General features: G+C 37.1%; 1 protein-coding gene across 5 annotated transcripts in view; it reads right to left on the reverse strand.

The window, feature by feature from the left end:
- DYRK1A (dual specificity tyrosine phosphorylation regulated kinase 1A) overlaps positions 1 to 22047 on the reverse strand; it is a 144436-nt gene that overhangs the window by 75599 nt on the left and 46790 nt on the right. For 2 of the 5 annotated variants that reach the window (XM_040264019.1, XM_040264002.1), the window contains exon 2: positions 18671 to 18756. The exons of 2 other annotated variants lie outside the window; for them this stretch is intronic. In XM_040264019.1, coding sequence (XP_040119953.1) covers positions 18671 to 18680 — 10 coding nt within the window. In that variant the 5' untranslated portion in view covers positions 18681 to 18756. Of the gene's footprint in view, positions 1 to 18670; positions 18884 to 22047 lie in introns of those variants that run through there. One more of the 5 variants, XM_040264010.1, reaches the window with a different exon arrangement.

Consider the following 22047-nt stretch of genomic DNA (forward strand, 5'->3'; position numbering starts at 1 on the left):
GTCCCTCTGACTAAGGGGATGAATAAAGCATTTCTGTTCATTATATTTTTATTTGTTTTACTGAGATATAATTGATATATAACACTGTGTACATTTGTTTTAGAATACATCTTCAGTAGGAAAAATGATCAGATGTTAAGGTTTAATTTTTGTTTACATTCTTTGCAAGGATGTTAAGACTGTCCAATTAGCATGCCCATCTGATTTAACCAGACCCTTAAATAAAAGATATAACAATTAAAGGGGTAAAGTTCTTAGATAATTTGATATAGACATCTAAAATTCACCTGGATTATTTTTGGTACCATCCTGTGTTTCAGTGCTTTAGGGTCAAGAGGGACTAAGGAAAGAAAGTTTAATAAAACCCTTATGCTTTAACCAACAGACAGCACAAGGTGAAGAGCACAAGTTGCCACAAAACCAAGTGAAGAGAAGCCAAAGGAAATGAGAGCCAGGACAGTGAAACAGCAGTTCTGACTTTAAGGGAATGACACCAGCTGGCTCAGAAGCTCAGGCACTGAAACATCTAAGACACTGAAGCCTTAATCACTGTGACCACCTATACTGGATAACAATAATACCAGGATGGTTACTTTTGTTCAACTGCTATCTGTTCTTCACACTAAAATGTTCTCCTTCCTATTACTCTCCAGCTATTTGAATTAAGCCATATTTAAAACCTTAACGGAGTTCCATGGGCTTTCTCAAAAGCCTTTCCCAGACTACTCATCCTGTTTCCCGTGTCCCAATCCTCAAAAAGCCTGGGATGTCTTTTTCCTGTACTCTTTCAGATAAATACTTATGGTACTTTCTGTACGACAGTCTTATGTCTTCATCTAAGTCTGCATGAGTTTACCCTTCACCTCTTAAGTTCTTTGAACAAATCACTGAGATTTTAATTTCCTACAGACTCGCTCACCAAACTACTCAATAAAGACTTAATGTAAAGCAAAGATACTATTAGTACAAGCAACAGTTAAAACATCTGACTTAAATCAGAAAGATAGTAGTAACGAGAGGTGATGAGTAACAACCTGAAGATGAACCGAAGAACACGAACGAGGGACTTCAAGTTATGCTCCTACCTGCTAGACTACATGAGCAGTACCAGATAAATTCTGCCCCCAAACTTGCACCAATTTATTAAACACAAACATGTACCTTTATAAAAGGTCAATCATGAGAAACATCAAATATGCTACTTTTTGCAATGGTACTATTTCTAATCTGAAAAGAAAAAACAATTTTACTGAACAGAGTTTTAGAAAACCTGTGCATAGTGCTGCTCCCTGGGTTATATTTTGACAACGCTAAAGAATTTTCTTTTTTGTAATAGAAGTATTTAATTAGATAAAAATTTTAAACAATTTACTTATATAATTTAATACAGATATTTTGGTTACAGGTATTTAACAAAGCAATCAAATCCTTATTTCCACTTCTGTTCTAAAATCCGCCTGCCCGCAGTGAGTGGGAACTGCTGCAGATCATTAAACACTCATTTATCAATGTCTCTCACCAGGCAACACAATGCAGCAGAATAGCACATAGAAACCATCCCGAACCCCAGCAACAGCGGCTAATTAGCATAGCCTACCACTAAACCGACTCCATATGATTGGAACTGTTAGTCGGAATGCTAGCCAATCAAACTAGGGTATGCAAATAGCCTATTTTAGTTGCCAGGGCAGAGCTACTTCCCAACGTCCAATAGGAAAACAAGCAATAAACAAGAAATGAAATTGAGCTTTGTCACATTTTCAAGTTGCTGTTAACACTTTCAGGGTTAGAGCAAAATTAACAGCAACTGTAAAGGATTAGAATCATATTCTATTTTTCACTCCAAATGAAGTCCAATGGTAATACACACACAATACAGTTAATGTAGTTTATGTGTTGTAATTTTAACTTTTTACTATAGTTATGAGTTTTTCTATCAGAAGCTGCCATCAACATTTTAACTTTTCCCCCCACCTACTCAAAGGCAGGCATTATGTAAATCTCTTTCCACACATTCAAGTATATTCTCATATTAGAGAAATCCTATAAATCATTTTTACTCTATTACAAAAAACCTAAACAAAAGGTGGGCATAACAGAACACCTGGCTCATTGGAAGCCTGAAACAAGCTTGATCAGACTGAAGAGAAGTAACATTATGGTTTTGGTTACGATATATGCAAATATATAATTTCAAAATAATTTTAAAACTACAAAACCCCAAGTTATTATTAACCTATAGGGCTCAGAATATATAAATTGGGAAATAATGCTCATATCATGGAACCAAGATCAAGATATAAGCACAATAAAAACACATTATATTCAAATGTAAAATTTCTAATAATGAGTAAAATGTTAAAAAAAAATCCTACTGTCAGTACGACTAACAGCTACAAATACAGTCTTAAATACAGTAACTCAGTATACTCACAGCTACAAATACAGTCTTAAAGAGCATCGGTGTTCTGACAATTCTTAGTGGTTGAGAGAACGTCTTTAATCTCACATATTCAGAAAACTGCTTTGAAACATGTCAAGGAGACACATTTCCCATTTGTGCCTTATGACTGTGTCTTTATAAAAGATAGTTTTATTTTTAAATGGATCAACTTGTCCCACCTATCCTAGCAATTATCTCCTAAATGGAGTACAGATTCATCCCACACCAAGAAGTCAAGAGATTTTCAAATGTATTTTCCCACAGAATGTCTGTTAATGTCTCCAGAAAGACTTCTAGCATTTGTCAAATATATTGAATTAAGACAAAGAACAGATTTCAAGCATCAGATTCAAAGAAAACAGCATGTTGCTCCTATCTCCACCACTGCAAGTTATCTTCCCCCTTAAGAAAACTAAAGCCACTTTTCGAGCATCTCCAAAGCAACCACCACCTATGCTTCGCTCCTAATTTCTTCCCATGTTCTACTTAGCAGTTCTGGATGAAAGTTATTTAAAAAGTCCAATGAAACCATCAACTAAAGTCAGCTTCTTAAGGGCAGGAACTTTAAAGCTGGAAGAAACTTTAAAGACCGTTTAATACTAAACCCCTTGTTCCAAAAACAAACAATCCTTTTAGACAACTAGTGCATAAGATCTATAGATGAAAATCAGTTCATTTCAGTCGCTCAGTCATGTCTGACTCTTTGTGACCCCATGAATCACAGCACACCAGGCCTCCCTGTCCATCACCATCTCCCAGAGTTCATTCAAACTCATGTCCATCGAGTTGGTGATGCCATCCAGCCATCTCATCCTCTGTCGTCCCCTTCTCCTCCTGCCCCCAATCCTTCCCAGCATCTTTTCCAATGAGTCAACTCTTCTCATGAGGTGGACAAAGTATTCAGTTTTAGCATCAGTCCTTCCAATGAACACCCAAGACTGATTTCCTTTAGAATGGACTGGTTGGATCTCCCTGCAGTCCAAGGGACTCTCAAAAATCTTCTCCAACACCACAGGTTCAAAAGCATCAATTCTTCGGCACTCAGCTTTCTTCACAGTCCAACTCTCACATCCATACATGACCACTGGAAAAACCAAAGCCTTCCCACATACACTAACAATATCTGTAAATAATATCAGTCAAGTACTAGTAAATCTCATGGTTTGCTACCCGTAAGAAAATATATAAAAAAATAAATGTTCAAAAAAGGTTAGCTCAGAATCACTCTAAATGCCATCATATGACAAAAGCATCTACACTAACCAAGGCTTACTTAAGAAAAGGTGGAAAAATCACTCTAATTGAAAGACTCAATCTTACTTCCCCCTTCAGATATCATTTGGGTGGGTGCTTAATACTTGGAACCCTTTACAAGCCTCCTTTAATGTGTGTGTGTTTAATACTTGGAACCTTTTACAAGCCTCCTTTAATTCCTAAGGGCAAAGGCAAGAGAGAGAAATAAGAGAGAAAGATTTTTAAGTCAATTTCATTCACACTCTTGCCCATAAATTTTTAATATCCTGGTCATTTCTCCCAGGTTCAAGCTTCTTACTTCCATCACATCAATAAACTGAATCTACAGCAGTTTAAAAACAAAAAACATTTTCCATGTAAACAAAGACTGTTCTCAGTCCACCTCTTAAAACATTCTCCATATGACAAAGTTTTCCATCCTTAAAGAAAAACCAGTAAAACCTTGGCATTTTCATTTTCGTTTGGGACCTAGAGACACAGGGAAACATCATCTGCCTGGTGACAGATGCTCTGGGATAAAACATCCTGAATTTAAATGTTGTTCAGTTTATCATCAGTTCTTTTAAAACTTACTTAAATTGTGGAGTTCAGGAAAATATCAATGACTACTACTAATCAGAAATTAAACACTGAAAATGTTTAAAAATAGTTAAATCACTAAATTAGAATCTTCATTACATATGTATTTTAGAATTTCTAGTAAAGAAAATACTAAGTTTTTCTAAGTATAGAATCAACCATTTACTTTTTAAAAATATAGTACTCCGGTTATATTGCAAGAAGAAACATATTTGGAAAATATAACTGGTAACTTCTCAAATCTGCAATTAAAGATGCTCAAAATATATAAACAGACTCTAGCCTCTCAATGTGTAACAGGCCATTATTATGACAAGTAATAAGTCATCCAAGATGATCTCAAACGATAAACCACACCGCACCAACAATTTTTTATTTTAGGAAGAACTACAATGTAGCTGTATAGTTTTGAAAAATGGAAAGCATTTTCCTTTTTAAATCTGAAGCCATCTAATCTGGAAAAATATTCAAAACTTTTGAGCAACTACTTTGGTCCAGTCTGTGACACCTCAACCCGTGTAAAAGCGAGACACCGTCACACCACCTTGTAGGACGTCCTTTACAGAAAGACGAAGGACGACGTCCAGAGATGTCTGTCCTCTCCAACCTGAGAGCAACTCTGACGCCTTCCCACCCTCCTCCTCCTCATAAATCTGCCTACAAAAGCTGAAGGTAAACTGTTACTTACATTTGGATTATGGGACAGAAAGTTTTAAATCTTGGACTATTCTCTACCCTTGTGGATCAACTAATTCACATATGGGAAATGGCCCCATCTTCATCCTCCTTCCCCTCCCAAAACAAAAAAAAACACTCAAAACATTACAAATACTCACCGTTGTATATTAAATATACTTTTACTCCCTCATCAGGTATTGTGGAAATATTGAAAGCTGACTGATCAAGCCTTTATTTAGCTAAATGTTATCATAATTAATGCATACTGCTAAAACAACAACAAAAAAAGATTTTTGCAAATTAACTTTGGGGTTAAAAACTTTCCTTGGATTGTGCTTGAATAAAATATAAGTAACTGGTTCATCTTTCTTAACCATCCTCACCTATACGACCATGAATATGAAAACAAGTGGACAGATTTCATACATTCAGGGGTTATACTTAGTCTGATTTTAAAAATGAACAATATGAAAAATTCACTTTCAAGAGGCTTGGGGTTCAAAGCACCTGAGATAAGGAGCCATCCTCCAAAGCAGTTGAAACCTAGGAAGCAAGAAGAGGCCACGTGGTGGTAATGGGCAAAACGTGGACAGAGAAAACAGTGCTTCCAAACAGTGCGTGCTTAATCTCTCAGTCGTGTCCAACTCTTTGAGACCCCATGGACTGTAGCCCGCCAGGCTCCTCTATCCATAGGGATTCTGCAGGCAAGAATACTGGAGTGGGTTGTCATGCCTTTCTCCAGTTGGGATCTTCCCAACCCAGGGACCGAACCCAGGTCTCCTACACTGCACGTGGATTCTTTACCATCTGAGCCACCAGGGAATCTTCCGAACAGAGCCCAAACCAAAAATCACAAAGGGAGAAACTGAAGTACAGATGTTGACTCTCAAGAGAGCTATTTCTTGCATGAGCAATTTTAAGTGCTATACTATAGGTGGGTAGATGGAAAGTTTTACTGAGATCAAGAATTTCATCTACTTCTTAACATTCACTACCAGAGAAGCAAAGACAGCCACAACTGGAGTAATGCTTGAAAAAATCCTTTAAGACAAACAGCAAGAGAAGTAACAAACACCACACCCAGAAGCTCAGTTTCCTAAATGGAGGCTGGAAAGTGCTTTCAAAAGGAAAAATCTACAGCACAGGTGGGCTAAGCATACTTGTTCACATCCTCTGTAATATCTACCAACATAGAAATTAAAAGTCACAAAAATAAAATCATCAGCAGAGCATGGGAGAGAGATTCACGGCGGTGAGCCAAAAAGTTCTGATAGCTTTCTTCAAGACAAAAGGCCAACAGGATCATAGCAATAATCAGAAGAGTATCAGAAAGACCCAGAGCCGAGAGCTGACACCAAGAGCCCAAGAGCTGACACCAAGAGCCAAGCACAGCGGAAGCGGCAGGCGTCGCCCGGGTGCAGAAGGAACCTGGAGCGGAGAGAAGGTGGGCGGAGGGGCCTGACCACCAGACAGCCATCTGCTGCGCGGTCAGCCTCTCCCAAGGGCTCAGAGAAGCATCTACCGCAGAGTCCACACACTGAGTCTCAGCCACTCAAACAAAGAGGACAGGCACCCCCAGGCTGAGGCAAAAAAAAAAAAAAAAAGCCCTGGAAGACTCTAGGCCACCTGCCACGGAAGGGCTAGTAAGGAGCAGCAGAGCTCCACTCTGCTCCCTGGGACCCTCTCACCCAGCAATGAAAGGGCGAGACCCCTCTTGCCAAGACCCTCATTCACACCCACTGAACTGAGGCCATCTGCCTGGCGTCTCACCACAAACCCCAAATCTGCATTTGCCCCCACAACTGGGAGAGAAGCTGATAATGGCACATGGAGGTCAGGTTCTTGAGAGGGGCAACAGGGGTTACAAGTATTTTTCATTAAAATATTATAAAAGAGGGCCTTCTCATAGACTGAACGAAGGTGACAAGTATTGTAAAAATTACTCTGCCTCTGATTTAAAACAAAATTTTTTGCCCAGTGACAATCGGCACAGCACACAATTACGTCATTTTTGAAAACCATCATGACATTCACGACACGACGCCTCCAGCCAAGTGTTAGCACTCCGCCTTTGAGTGGAAGAAGCCTGGCGACATGCACCTCCTTCTCTAGGTCCTGATCCACTCAGCAATTTTCCAGCACAGTTTTCCTGTTTTTAATTTTCAACTGAACCCCAAGATAAAAAACCATGGAGCCAATTACAGTTCAGGAAAGGTATGTAAGTGCGCATCCTTGTATGCAACATGAAAGCCACTGTCTGGCGGACAAAGGCTGCGAGACAAAAAGAAAGGGAACCAAAGCTCTCATTTTGTATCTTGGGAAGACGAGAGAAACTGTCTAAAACTGACAGGTCAAGAAAGAGAGATTTAAGTCAATTTTATAAAGTTGTAACAATAACAAAAAATTTAAAGGAGAAATAGAAATTGGCAGAAAGAAAAGCACACAGAGCTATCTGATTTCCTCTTTCTCACAGGACAGTCTTTAGTTTCTTAAATAAAAAAAACAGATCTATAAACACATTACTCTATTTAAAGTGATGTTAAGTAACCAAAGTAAGAATTTAAAAACTGAGTATTAAAAGGTGTTTTACCACTAAGGAGTAAGAATGAGGAAAAGGAAAACTGCTATTTCATTTTTACTTCCAGAATTAAGTTTTATTAACTATACACCTGTAAATTGAGTAATTAATGCTTAATATAGAAAAAAAAGTACAAATCTGATTTTAACATGTCATTTAAGCATGGCTTAAATACTACTACTAGTAAGGGCGAAAAAAAGGTTGGTTGTAACCAGAAGGTTCTAGAAAAAGCAAGCATTCAACAAATTTGTTAACTTTTATAACTTTATATAAAGCAGATCTAGGTTTCTATTAACAAAATAATAGTCTACATTTTCAAGGATCTACTTTCTGAGTACTTGCTCCCATGTATATTTTGTGGATAATGTGAAAAAATGGAAGTGAACTTATTTGTACAGCTTCTGAATCTCTAACATAGGCCCACTTAACAATATGGACGTCTACACTTTTTAATAAGACTAGCATTTAAAGGAAACAAAGGCTTCAACCAAGCTAAAGGGGGACCAGTCAACAGTAGCCTGATGTCAAAGAAAAAGGGAGAAAGCCCACTGAGAGAAGTGCAGTATTAAATGATTCCTATGGAGTATATAAGCCACACTGTCAAAACCTTACACTGTAACTTTTTACATCAGCTTTTTTAGTTTGGGTTTTCCTTTTAAAGATTCTTACTGCTTAAAATAAAGTGTTCTAGTTTCATTCTTTTACAAGTAGTTGACCAGTTTTCCCAGCATCACTTGTTAAAGAGATTGTCTTTAATCCACTGTATATTCTTACCTCCTTTGTCAAAGATAAGGTGTCCACAGGTGTGTGGATTTATCTCTGGGCTCTCTCTTTTGTTCCATTGATCTGTATTTCTGTCTTTGTGCCAGTACCATACTGTCTTGATGATTGTGGCTTTGTAGTAGAGCCTGAAGTCAGGCAGTTGATTTCTCCAGTTCCATTCTTCTTTCTCAAGATTGCTTTGGCTACTCAAGGTTTTTTGTATTTCCATACAAAATATGAAATTATTTGTTCTAGCTCTGTGAAAAATACCACTGGTAGCTTGATAGGGATTGCACTGAATCTGCAGGTTGCTTTGGGTAGTAAATATCTATTTAATTCTTTGGGCCCAATCAAAAAATGGGCCAAAGAACTAAACAGACATTTCTCCAAAGATATACAGATGGCTAACAAACACATGAAAAGATGCTCAACATCACTCATTATCAGAGAAATGCAAATCAAAACCACAATGAGGTACCACTTCACATCAGTCAGAATGGCTGCTATCCAGAAGTCTACAGGCAATAAATGCTGGAGAGGGTGTGGAGGAAAGGGAACCCTCTTACACTGTTGGTGGGAATGCAAACTAGTTCAGCCACTATGGAGAACAGTGTGGAGATTCCTTAAAAAACTGGAAATAGAACTGCCTTATGACCCAGCAATTCCACTGCTGGGCATACTCACAGAGGAAACCAGAATTGAAAGAGACACGTGTACCCCAATGTTCATCACAGCACTGTTTATAATAGCCAGGACATGGAAGCAACCTAGATGTCCATCAGCAGATGAATGGATAAGAAAGCTGTGGTACACATACACAATGGAGTATTACTCAGCCACTAAGAAGAATACATTTGAATCAGTTCTAATGAGGTGGATGAAACTGGAGCCAATTATACAGAGTGAAGTAAGCCACAAAGAAAAACACCAATACAGTATACTAACACATATATATGGGATTTAGAAATAACCCTGTATATGAGACAGCAAAGAGACACAGATGTATAGAACAGTCTTTTGGACTCTGTGGGAGAGGGAGAGGGTGGGATGATTTGGGAGAACGGCATGGAAACATGTATAATATCATATAAGAAAGAAAAAAAAAAAACAACAAGAAAAGAACACATTTCTTTTTAAAGCAGTAATTACTTAAACAGATTTTCCAAAAAAGCTGATACAGATAAGCTTACTGTATCTTATCAACACCAAAGAGTAAATTGTTTATGAAGCCCTTGGGAATCCCTGTAAAAGAGGATATACAATACACCAAGTAAAAGGTCACCACCATCAACAGATTGTTAATGGATTTATTCTCATTTGTTCAACAAATATTTGAGAATCGATTATATTTTCAGGCATTACACTAACAAATAAGCCCTAGATCCTCCATACAAAAACTTAAAGCTCCTGTATAAAACGATACTGTGAACAAAATTAAAAGACAAATGTAAACCGGAAAGTTCACGAGAAGTAACAAAAGCAGGAATATACTGGGTAAGCAAGCTCCATCCCTGACTAGCTGTGTGACCTGGGGCAAGCTACTAACTTCTGGCTGGGTTAATCATCACTCCAATCTAAGAGTTACCATCAAGAAAAAATGAGTTAATAAATGTAAATCATTTAGAATGGTTCCTGACATATAACAATAGTCAATGAGGAACTCTCAAGAAAATGAAATTAAAAAAAAAAAAAATACTCGAGAAATACCAGCAAAAAATACTAAAAGGAAGATCACAGACCATATAAACTACCCAACCTCACAAATATTCAAATAAAGGCAAATTAAAGTATTATGTTTTCTCTATCAAACTGGCAAATATTTTTAAATATTCAGGATTCTACAGTGGGGTAAAATTGTGCTGTACAGCTGGTAAAAGCCTGATCTGTTCTTTAAAAAAGACAGTTGAAAATATGTATCATAAGTCTTAAAAATGTACATGCCCTTTAACCCAATAAATGCAACCTTTAAGACTAAACCTAGGGCAATAAATCACACATGAACACAAGGTCTACCACAACATTCACTTAAACATTATTATGAACTAATTAGCAACAATGAGGAATACTAACTGATTCATAGAATACTAATTACTCATGAAAAATGATGCTATAAAAGATGGGGAAATGTTTAAATTTTGAAAGACTAGAGAAAGTAAAAGATGACCCCATTTGCCTCTTCGGTCTTGTTCGAAGGAGCCCCATGTAAAAAACGTATAACAAGCAAAAATACATAAACTGAAAAAATAGTGATATTCTGATTATTTGGATTATTGCTGATTTTCATTTTCTTTACAGAAGTTCTATCTGAATTCAAATAACTTTTAACTAAAAACATGTAAACTGGACTGTGGTGGTGACAACTGCACAATTGTAAAAATTCACTGAAAACTCAAACTTAGAAGATGCAAGAATTTTATGATATGTAATTTATCAAAGAATATTCACACACACACAGGACAGGAAAAAGTCCTTGCCCTCAAAGAGAGAAAAAAAAAATTACATTTTGTGTTTTACTGAATGGGGAAGAGGGAGAACTAAAGTATTTCAGATCTCTTTACCAATAAATCTGCATAACTGTAACAAAATCTTTTTCTACTAGACTCACGTAAAAATGGATATTAGACGATCACTTCAAATATATGAAAAAACAAAATGTTAGTTTTTCAAGTAACTTGAGTTACCAGAAAAAAACTCTTTACTCCAACACATTTTTTCCCTATCTACCCTGCTCCTGCAAATAAAAACTGAGTAATACCAATAAGTAGGAAAAAATCAGCATTATAAATTAAACAGTCCTTCAACACAATTTTAAATTATGTAAATGAGATGGATTTTAACTAACTGTTAAGTCTGATAAAATCTGAAACATTAAACAGGTGATTTGAGAAGACAGGGCAAATGCTCAAAACAAGGGTAAATTTAAGAAAACGCAAGCTCAAAATAAGCATAAATAGTATGGTCATAACAACTGAAGGGGGAGAGAATGCAAATAAGAGAAGTAGGCCACATCTGCCGGGCACCAGCTATGTAAGCGCTCGGCACTCCACTGCGAGGCTGTATTGCTATTCCTATGCTTCCTGTCCCTGTTCCTGTGAAGAAAGTGAGACGTGGAGCTGTGTGTTTTGTTCTTGTAGTCACCCAAATCCCTTGTTTCCTTTCTTCCCATCATGTGTCTAGGGGTGAAGAAGCATGACCTACTGTTTCCCCTACTTGTAACACCACTGAAATTTAATTACCAACTTCCCCCCTCCCCCCTATTCTCCAAGCATCTAATTTGAAGGAATCTTTTATTTCCTATTAGTAACTGATACAATCAAAACTTTATTCTTTTTTTATGTTGTTTCTCCTGTATCTTCATTGCAGAGAATCTAGCCATTACATATTATACTCATGCATAAGCATCATTTAAGTTCCACAAGTACCTATTTAAAGCTCCTTTTATGTCAGTGTCCCTGCGGTCTCCTTGGTTGCCAAAGTTTACTCCCTGGTAGATTCCTTAAGAAGTGCTCAAAGAAAGAATAGCCTCCAAATTCACATTCACGAACGTAACATTTTGTTTGCTGTTTTCATACTTGAGTCAATTTAGCTGGATATAAAACTCCTGGCTCTTATTTGTTCTCCTGGTGTTTATTAGATGTTGTTATTCCACTGCTTCCAGAATAGAGCATTCTTATCGAAACCAGATAATCCAACAAATCTTCCCCTTAAAAGATTTGGATCTTTGCCTACATACTCCAAGAATTTTCCTCGAAGTCCAATAATGTTTAAAGAATATATCTACATGGTAGTCATTTCTGGATCAATTTCTCCAAGTATATAACTTTTCAAATGTAGTGGTAACCCTTTTTCTTTTAATTTCAGGAAATTTAGCTGAATTATAATTATTAGAATTTATTAAGTTTCACTGCTCTGGTTCCTCTTCAGAGACTCTGGTATTGTTTCTATGTTGATATTTCTTTGCCTCTCTTTGATAAATGTCACCTTTTCTAGAACATTTCTTTTTCTTCAATTCTTTTTTTAAAATGTTTGTCTCCCATTTATCTTCTGTTTCTCCAAAGACATTTTCTATTGTTTGTTTCACTTTAGCATATCTTCTAGCCGAGCTTCATTTTTCAAATGATTCTTTATTTCCCTTTACCATTTTAAGATTTCCTTATTTAGATTTCTGTTGCTCTTCCACACCTTCCCAGGTGGCGCTAGTGGTAAAGAACCCACCTGCCAATGCAGGAGACACAAGAGGCTCAGGTTTGATCCCTGGGTCAAGAAGGTTCCCTGAAGGAGGGCATGGCAACCCACTCAAGTATTCATGCCTGGAGAATCCCATGGACAGAGGAGCCTGGTGGGGTACAGTCCATGGGGTCGTAAAGAGCTGGACATGACTCAGAGACTAACACTCCATATTTGTATCATCTCAATTTCTTCCAGTTTGAATTCATTTAGAAACATCAGGCTATAGTTTTCATTTGTTTTATAAGCATTTCTTTCCAGCATGCTTTCATTGTCTGCAGAAATATTTTTCTCTCATTCCTTTTTTCTTATGAAAGTAAGCTCGGGGTGGGGGAATTTGACTGAGTCAGTTGGTCTCTTTCATGCAAAATAAAAAAAACTTTTAGGAAGCTGGAGTAGATTTTCCAGGTTCAGTAAGTCCTCCTCTGTCTTCCTCAAGAGGAAACGAAGCATACCAAAACACAGACTCATGGCTGAGGTCTCCTGTACTTCCACCTTCCCCCTATCTTACTTGCCCTTCTCCCCTTCTCCCCCATGGTCTTCATCCTGTTTCATTTGGATTCCATTATCAGTAGTGTCTCCTCAGTGTGCGACTCTGACCAGGAAGGGAACTTCAACTGGTCGGTTTTGAAGATTCATAGGCACCAGAGGGCTCTACCACCACAGAATTCACTGCGGGCCTCTGCTATACTGAGAACTCACAAACATCTCTTCGTTTTAGCTGCTGTTCTCAACCTTTCTTGCCACACTTTGCAGGGACTTTTTGTTAGCTAGCTTGGTGTTCTCCTGTTCTCAAGTCCATCAAATTCCTGCTGCTTTCTTCTGAATCTTTCAGTACAAATGTTGATACCATGCAGGTCTTGTAGTTATTGGAGACTGGTCCTCATCTACTTCTATTAAGAGTTTGTGGTGATAGTGTTTTAGAGAAAGTGTCCATCAATTTTTGGTTTTGCCATGCTAGTTCCTCTATACTTAGGGAAAACTGTCAAGATTCAAAAAACTATGTCCTACTGTTATCTTCCCGGATCTCATACATTCTTCTGAAGGTACATTTAGCAAGTATCCCTAAAATTTTAAATAATGAGTGTGAATCCATTTGCTTTCACCGAGGTCTTGAATAAAGGTACTAAGGCCTAAGAAATAAAACTTTACAACATGGCTAACCTCAGGTTTTCCACAATCTTCTCTATAAATATCCTATGTTCTCTTATGAGACACACACCTGATGCAATCATTATTACTCCCTTTATCTAGAAACCAGAAACAGAAAAAAAAAAAAAAAAGAAAGAAAGAAACATAAAAGGAAATGGAAAATAATGTGGAACTCTTAAAACCACCTGAAGAAAGTTATTAAAGCAGACATTCCGAGTAGATAGTTTTACGCATTAATAGAGTAACAATTTTTGTTCTTTTAACAAGTATTCGTTGAACGCTTTCTATGTCACAAGAACCCTGTTAGACACAGGACACAAAAATGCGAATAAGCCATGGTCCTCTGACTCTCAGAATCAGATTAGCTGGGACCAAAACATGGCAAGCTAACACATGCAAATGCCATAAAAGCATTAAACATTTTTTAAAAGCATTAAGCACTTGCTAGAAAGAATCCTGGGAGGAGAATATTTACTGAACTACGTTAGGTTTGTCACTTTATGCATTTCTGAAACAACTAAACTTTTTCCTCCACTGAGAACACACTATCACTTTTATAAAATTTTCTAAAACAGAAGATTCTTCTCTTCGCCAGCTGAACTGGAAACTTATTTTTAACTATAATACTCATTGCTCGCAAAGATATATTAAAAAAAAAAAACATTTGTCTAATGTTAGTAAGTATAAACTGGTACATTTACCAAACACCTTTCTAAAGAGTTTTAAGAAGGGTCTTAAAATTTTTTAAGCCCTATGAGCCAAAATATTTACACTCCTAGGGACAAACTACAAGGCAATAACTCAACACACGAACAAATACTCACGCACAAATGTTAGTACTTTTTAAAAAAGTGGAAAAGAAAACTTAAAAAAGGTCCCAAAGACATTTAACTAGGAAATGAGCATATAAAGAAACAGCTTCAAATCACATATTTTAAAATAAATTTCTAAAATAATGTGCCCTCAAAATGTTACAGTTCTGAATGCTCTGAATGTGCTTCAAGCTGAAAAGAACAGACCACTATAGTTAGTAAGTTTTTGATGACACAGGGAAATGTTCACAATATAATGCTGGGCAATAAAAGAGAAAATATAAACAATATGAAAACAGATTCTGCCCAAGCACGCCAACCTATTCAGATGATCTTAATAAAAAATGGCATCAAAAACAAAATACTGGAAGAGAAAGTGCCCTAGCGTAATGGGCAGTAGAATTCTGGGCATATTTCCTTCTACTCATCCATAGTCTTATAAATTTCCAAATTTTTTCACTGATACTACATTACCGAGTCAACAGGGAGAAAAACCTAAAACCTGAGCGCAAAAATAAATTCACCAGATTTAACCATTCACCAAAAACCATCAACTTGTTGAATTATTAAGCACAAAATCAGACCGCTCAGGATTAAGAAATGAACGAGAACTAAAGAAGGGAAAACACATACAGGAAAAGACTATTTACACAGGACCATGTGAAGAACAAGACTGTAAGGAGGGAAACAGGCAATACACTCTCAAATATCAAAATGCACAAACCCGTTTACTCCTCTCCGTGCAACTGTGTATATAAATGGGACTACAGAAGTTGACTTTATTTAAGCTTACAGATCTGATTTCTAATTGCTGTATAATATCTCATACTCCTGTGATCACTGTAGTATGCAAACTTTGTCCCACAAAACTCACATTTTAATCTGTTGAAACTGCCACATCAAATAGCTTTAATCACTTAAGTTTATAGAAATATGGTAGACAATATAATCAAGTCAGCAGAATTTAAAATAAATTTATAATGGTCATCCTCAAATAGTTATAGTTCTGTATGTTCTAGAACTATTTCAAGTTTTCAAATAACTAGCTTATCATTATTATTAAAAAAAAAAAATTTCAGTTGTTAAAGAAGCCCAGCAAAGTATAGTATCATCTGCCATAACCAACAGCTTTTCCAATTAACGTTCCACTGAATGTTAATAGGTATAAATAAGAAATAAAAGGAAAGGGAGGTCCTTTTATCAAATAAATTTGAAAAATGCAAGTGCTTTTAGGTTAATGCGCACAGTGATCTCTGAGGCAGTCCATTTTCCAAATTAAATCTCCTAAGTACTTTCTACATTCTAAATAAACTGAATTTGGCTACTGCTTAATTCAAAGGAGTGAGGAGTAGCTCCTAGGTTCTCAGGATGATCGCATGCTTGGGTAGAATGGTGTCACTCACCACTAACAGGAATAAATAAGAGAGAAGAAAGTGTGTAGAGCAGAGACATCTAGGAGGCAGTTATGTAAGTCTGGAGCTCAGAAAAGAAGAGTAGGACACAAAAGTAGATTTTGACAACATGTAGGTATTAGGTGAAGACATTACTGCGAATGCCTTAACCAGAAAGCGCTTTCTATTTTTACTCTAGGTATCTTGAATTCAAACAGACAAGGTTCTAAAATTTATCATAAACATCCACTGCATAATTTGCTTATATATCTTCTCCCTCTTCCAGCTGAAATGTGTTCCTTGATTCCCAAGCAAAGGAATCCTCACAAGCCGAGCACTACTATTGCACCTGGTACAAAGCAAATGTTAGTGAAACCAATGTTTGGTCATAAGTGATTTTTCTTCCAAAGGTCAAAAAATGATCCAATCTTACCTAATATATAGCCTAACTGTATTTTAAAATATGAAAAATGCTCTCAAACAAGTACAGAAACACCTATAAACACACGTACTAAAGATATATTAAAGTTTAGCTTGCTGTTCAGTAAAAACTGATTATTAAGCTTTGGCTTTTGAAAAGCGCAGTCAGTCAAAACATTCTTCAATGTCCTTTCTAGCAGCCCTGAACGAGCACCTAAGATGAAGCGGCATGAGCAAGTAAGGCATCGTCACATCTCAGCAACATACAGTCAAGATCCTGACTGCCTGGGGAAACAACACTCACTTCCAAGTATGCAAAAACATTCTAGAAATAACTCCCAATGCAAAACTCCTTATGAGCTTTTACATGTTAAAATCCTGTCTGCTGAATAATAAATGTGTGCATCGTAAAACCAGAGCAAACTGCATTAATTAAAGATGATTATAAAAGCTGTTAATTTTACATTCAAAAACAATTAGTAACTTTCAAACTGTTGAGAGGGAAATACACCAACAGCTAAGATACACATCAGAGTCAAACCTTCCTTCTTCAGTCTTTCCCCTTATCAGCCAGTAAATGTTGGTAATTTTTAAAGACTACAGGGCTGAGTAAGAGATATTTGTAAATTTTCTGTGTGTTCCAGCACTCATAAAACGAACTAGATAATCTTTATAAACTGGACTTACTCTAGATATTTCAGTTCATCCATAAGCCTCTCAAGAAAAAGAGCTATTTGGAAACTTTTCATATCTTGTGACAAGAAACTAGAAATAAAAGAGCAACTCTGCCACCTCAAAGTTCCTTAAGGGAAAACCTCTAGAATCATTAATATTCATGGATACGTCTTTCGAGACGCCCCCAGAACACTCTGTTCCTCTACTGACCGAAGGTGAAAGTACGCATCTACTTGGTATAGCCGGTGTGCTGGTACCGTGCCCAAGGCGCGACCCGGGAGCTGACAGGGCTCAGACACTGTTCCTGCACCAGAAGGTCACACTTACAAAATCTGACAACACAATTTTCATAAAATTTTACAATGTTTTCTGTAAATTCTTTATTTACTCCTCCATGACACTGATATTCGGCCTCAGCATCATGATGATTCTATCAGCCACTCAGCCGGCACGTGTCCATGGTGTGCCTCTGGTATGTACAGGCAAACACACGTGCGCCCTTGAGACACAGATCACAGCAATAATCACTCAATCGCCTTTTACTCAAAAAAGAATTACCATCGAACCCTTTGAGTTCCTCATGAATGTAAAATATGATCTGATCTATAATTAATATATATTCAAGCACATTTCTTCATACAAAATGGTACACCTGAGACATTATTTTTTTTTAATTCCATCGTGAAGTCAAAAAAAGGTAATTTTTTTCTGTTTGAAAAACAAAGATCACCAAAACCAAAAAGCAATCACAAAAACTTTAACACCTTCACCAATAATGTAATTAAGTATCTATCCAAGATTTATGTAGTTACTTCTTTTCCAGTTAAAGATCACATTTTCAGTTTATAAATCAAGCAAGAATGTCTGTGTCCAGGTCTACAAATATAAGCCACTTGGTTTAACAAAATGTCTCCTAATCAGGCTGATTTAAAAACATTCAAACTTAAACATTAATAACACCTTATCCATTAGCTACACTACATTTTCAAGAGTTTGAACATGGCCACAGACAGAACAGCCTCCATTTTTCCGTGTATAAGATCACTTCAATTAATTATAAACCCATCAAAACTATTCTTTCAAAACTGCCTTCTATACTGCTTCTCCTATATAAATACAAACAACAAAACGATAAAAGAGGAGACAAGGGAGAAAGAAAGGAGAAAGAGAGGAATGAAGGAAGGGATGGAAAGAGGCAGGAAAGAAAACATAAAACCCCAGACCATACTGTTTTAAGGAGTCATACATATGGGTGTAACACATCCTTACTTTAACGGCTGGAGTCTTATTTAAGACACACCCCTAACATCTACTCCATCAGCCTTTACAGCTCTGCTCTAAAGGGATCTGGGGGAACATGCGTTCACCCATAAAGGTGAATATTTTATTTATCTTTAACAGAAACACTTCAAATCTCGCCAAAATACTTTAGCCAATCATCCCCTTTTGAAAAGGTCAAGAACTAGCAATTACTATGCTGTATTTGTATTAATATCACTCTCAGTTACTGATTATCAAACTGATGCCCAAAATCAAGTCTAATAATACCCCAACTATATCTTTGCATTTAGTGATCTAAATAATTCTCCCCACTAATGCTGTTTATCAGAAAGCTCCCCCCCCCCATTCAAAATATACCACCAGTTCCCACATTCTCTCAGACAGCCATAGTTTTACTGTATTTCAAAACTTGAGTCACCTGTATGCATCGTCTTCTTTCAAGTCTCATATCATCCTGATGGGGTGGGGGGAGGGAGGGAAGAGTCCAGCAGCAAAACTATAACACTGTGTGAAGAAAAACAAATTATGATAAGAGATAAGGATGCAAGACAATTACCCCTAATTGAGGAACATCTAATGTAAACATAACCCCCAAAACACAGAGATAAACTGATTGTAAATTCATTTGCTAACATTTATTTAAGCTTACATGAAAATAATTTTCATTAATGAAAACCAATTATATATAAAATATAAAGTAACTGCCAGGGAGAAAAAGTTTTAAAATCTGACTACTACCAACAAAAAAATTCACACATTTCTAGGTATGAAATAAACTGTCAATACTCCCCTATTCTATGTAATTTATCAGAAAAAAATTATCTACATTTTATAATCTGCATCAATTCACAAATCAGTATGAATGTGTATTCACTTTTCACCATGGCTTACTATCAAAGGTAAAAGAAAGCTGCTTTATAGGAACAATCAGATGTCAATCTTCCAGCGTTACAGGTAAATTGAGACACTGCTCACAACTGCTCCTCTAAGCCCACAAACTCTTGTGTTCTCCGAGTGGCTTCCCCTACTTATTCTTTGACTTTAAATTTCATGATTGGCCAGCAAATTTCAGGACTAATGGGAAAGCAAAAGCACCTCTTGCTTTTGTCAACTAAGAGCACACAATAACAGACAAGACAAAGATAAGCACAGGCTGAAAATCAACAGAGGAGTTTGGTCTAAAAATCTAGTTTTCAAATTGATACTGTGGAATTCAGTATTATTCTAAATGAAACAATGTTGCTTACGTTGGCCAAGTTCCCAGGCTAGCCAAAAGACATCCATCCATTTGAGACCAAAAGATATTACACCAGCCATGGGCACTGGGAACTCTGCAGGAGCAACACAGAAACTTCACCAATTCTAGATCGTCTCTTTATTTGGAAAAATTCTAAAGTAGGTTGTTTTCCTTTGTTAGCACTCTCTCAACTCTTGATGCTTGCAATTCCCTAAATTTACATGAGGACACTCCAATCATCCTGTTAATAGTAATAACCCTTTCCCCTGAGTACTAGCATGTTCCTAAATTACCACCCCAAAGTTCCTGTTGCCTCAATGGAGTTCACTTCAGGTATGTGACAGGAAAAAAACAACTGGGCTGAAATAATTCACTTTAACATCTGCAGTTTTCAACAAGGATGCTAGCTAAATAGATCAAGTTAAAGTTAGTTAAGTCGCTCAGTTGTGTCCGACTCTTTACGACCCCGTGGACTGTAGCCCACCAGGCTCCTCCGTCCATGGGATTCTCCTGGCAAGAGTACTGGAGTGGGTTGTCATTTCCTTCTCCAGGGGATCTTCCCGACCCAGGGATCGAACCCAGGTCTCCTGCATTGCAGGCAGACGCTTTTAACTTTCAAATAGATCAAATAAACCCCTAATTGGTAGAATTCTAATAGTACTGCAAAATAACATTAAAAAATACTCCGATAGTGTGAGGAAAAGTTTTAGCCAAGTGGGTCATAATATGGATTTGAGTCTTTTATTTACTGTCCCCAAATATTTCTGCTTTTCACTTATTTCTCCTACTTTTGAGCCCCTGGGGTTCTTTAAAAGCTCAAAACATGGAAGAGCAGCTCAGAGATAGCAGTTTACATGTATGAACTACTTGTAAATTAGGAACCACCTGTCTCTGAAATCATTCCTCGATTCCAGATTCCATTCTTGAAAAACCACTTTTCCAGTTTAGATGCTGCTATGGTATCAAGTAAAACCCTAAGCATGAGACCAACTGGTATCCAGCCTGGGAGCAAAGGGGGATACGGACAGAGAGATGAACATAAAAGCAGCACATCACAAGCTTTACTTTTGCAAAGATAACACATGAATCAAGAGTAAAGATTTTTACTTCAAAAACATAGCTTTCTAATTTTTACCCTCATAAATGGTCAGTCTTTAAAAAAAATAATAAAAGTCTTTATAAATTCAGCATAAACTACAGTAAAGGAAAATGTGAAATTCAAACTCTCTAGCTATGAACTACACATTTTCAAATCTTTCAGGCTCTCAACACTATATTCTTCACCTGTAAAATGTCACAATGCTATCTACACCCTGCCAACTGCAATGAGTTCAACAGGAAAAGGTGAGTGGGCCAATGGCATAATGGATAACGCATCTGCCTCTGGATTATCAAAATGATCTCACCCTAAAACTGACATCTTTTAGGGGGAAAAAAAAAATCAACCATTTAATCACTACTCATTTGAAAAACAGCCTTTAGCAAAGGATAAAGAATCTCAGCGAGTTAGGAAACTGGCTGCTGAGGTATGCTGCAACTAAACCATCATCTACTGTGAAGTGAAGGCGCTCAGCTGGCCGACCCTTCGCGACCCCATGGACTGCAGCCCACCAGGCTTCTCTGTCCATGGGATTCTCCAAGCAAGAGGACTCGAGTGGGGTGCCATCGCCTTCTCCGCATATACTAAGTAATGATAAACTTCTCAAGTCTAGACATTGGATTACTAAATAAAGATTTTAGTGATTACTCCAATATATCCTTCAGGCTTGTCACTTTTCAAAAAAACAATGGTCTGTATCAGATGTGAGTTTTGACAATAACTAGGTAACAGCAAACATCAAATGGACTTTGCAAACTACAGATACAATTTTCTTTCTAAAGAAGCTTACAAATTCAGTCATATTTTAATTTTTTTCTGAAAAAACCTACAGTTATTTTATCTTTTCCCCTACAAATGGAACCATTCACAAATTACGGAGCAAAATTAGATGCTAATGAAAAACATGTACTATCCTTACCACAGAAACCTCCCATAATCCTCAGAATCTTTTACAGTATGTTTTAGCTCACATTTTGCCAAAGGCTACAATGTAGGAACTGAGCTTAAGTGGTTTTTGAAGCTAAACTTACAAACCATTTTGCTAGTTGTCTGAAATCACTGCATAAAATTAACCTACAGCACATGTGCAGGGAAGGCTAACAGCATTTCAACAAGCTTGAGTTTTGGTGCATGGTTTGCTCAGGACGTGGTCTCTTGGTATCTGTTCTTTCTCCAGAGGTCAGGAAGACAAGAGGGGAGGGGAGGAGAGGAAGGGGGAAAGGATATGAAGACGCCTCACTGAAAGTACTCTTGGGCTGGGATTTATAAAATCACTACAAATCTCAAAAAAAAAAAACTAGAGTAGCAAAACTGTGATTGAAATGAATGCATTAGCATGATATGGCAAACCCAGATTAACTCGAGAGTTAATGAACTAAGGGCTTTCCTTGTGGCTCAGCTGGTCAAGAATCTGCCTGCATTGTGGGAGACCTGGGTTCGATCCCTGGTTGGGGAAGAT

The sequence above is a fragment of the Oryx dammah genome, unplaced genomic scaffold (assembly GCF_014754425.2).
Source record: "Oryx dammah isolate SB20612 unplaced genomic scaffold, SCBI_Odam_1.1 HiC_scaffold_2, whole genome shotgun sequence".
Classification (NCBI taxonomy): domain Eukaryota; kingdom Metazoa; phylum Chordata; class Mammalia; order Artiodactyla; family Bovidae; genus Oryx; species Oryx dammah.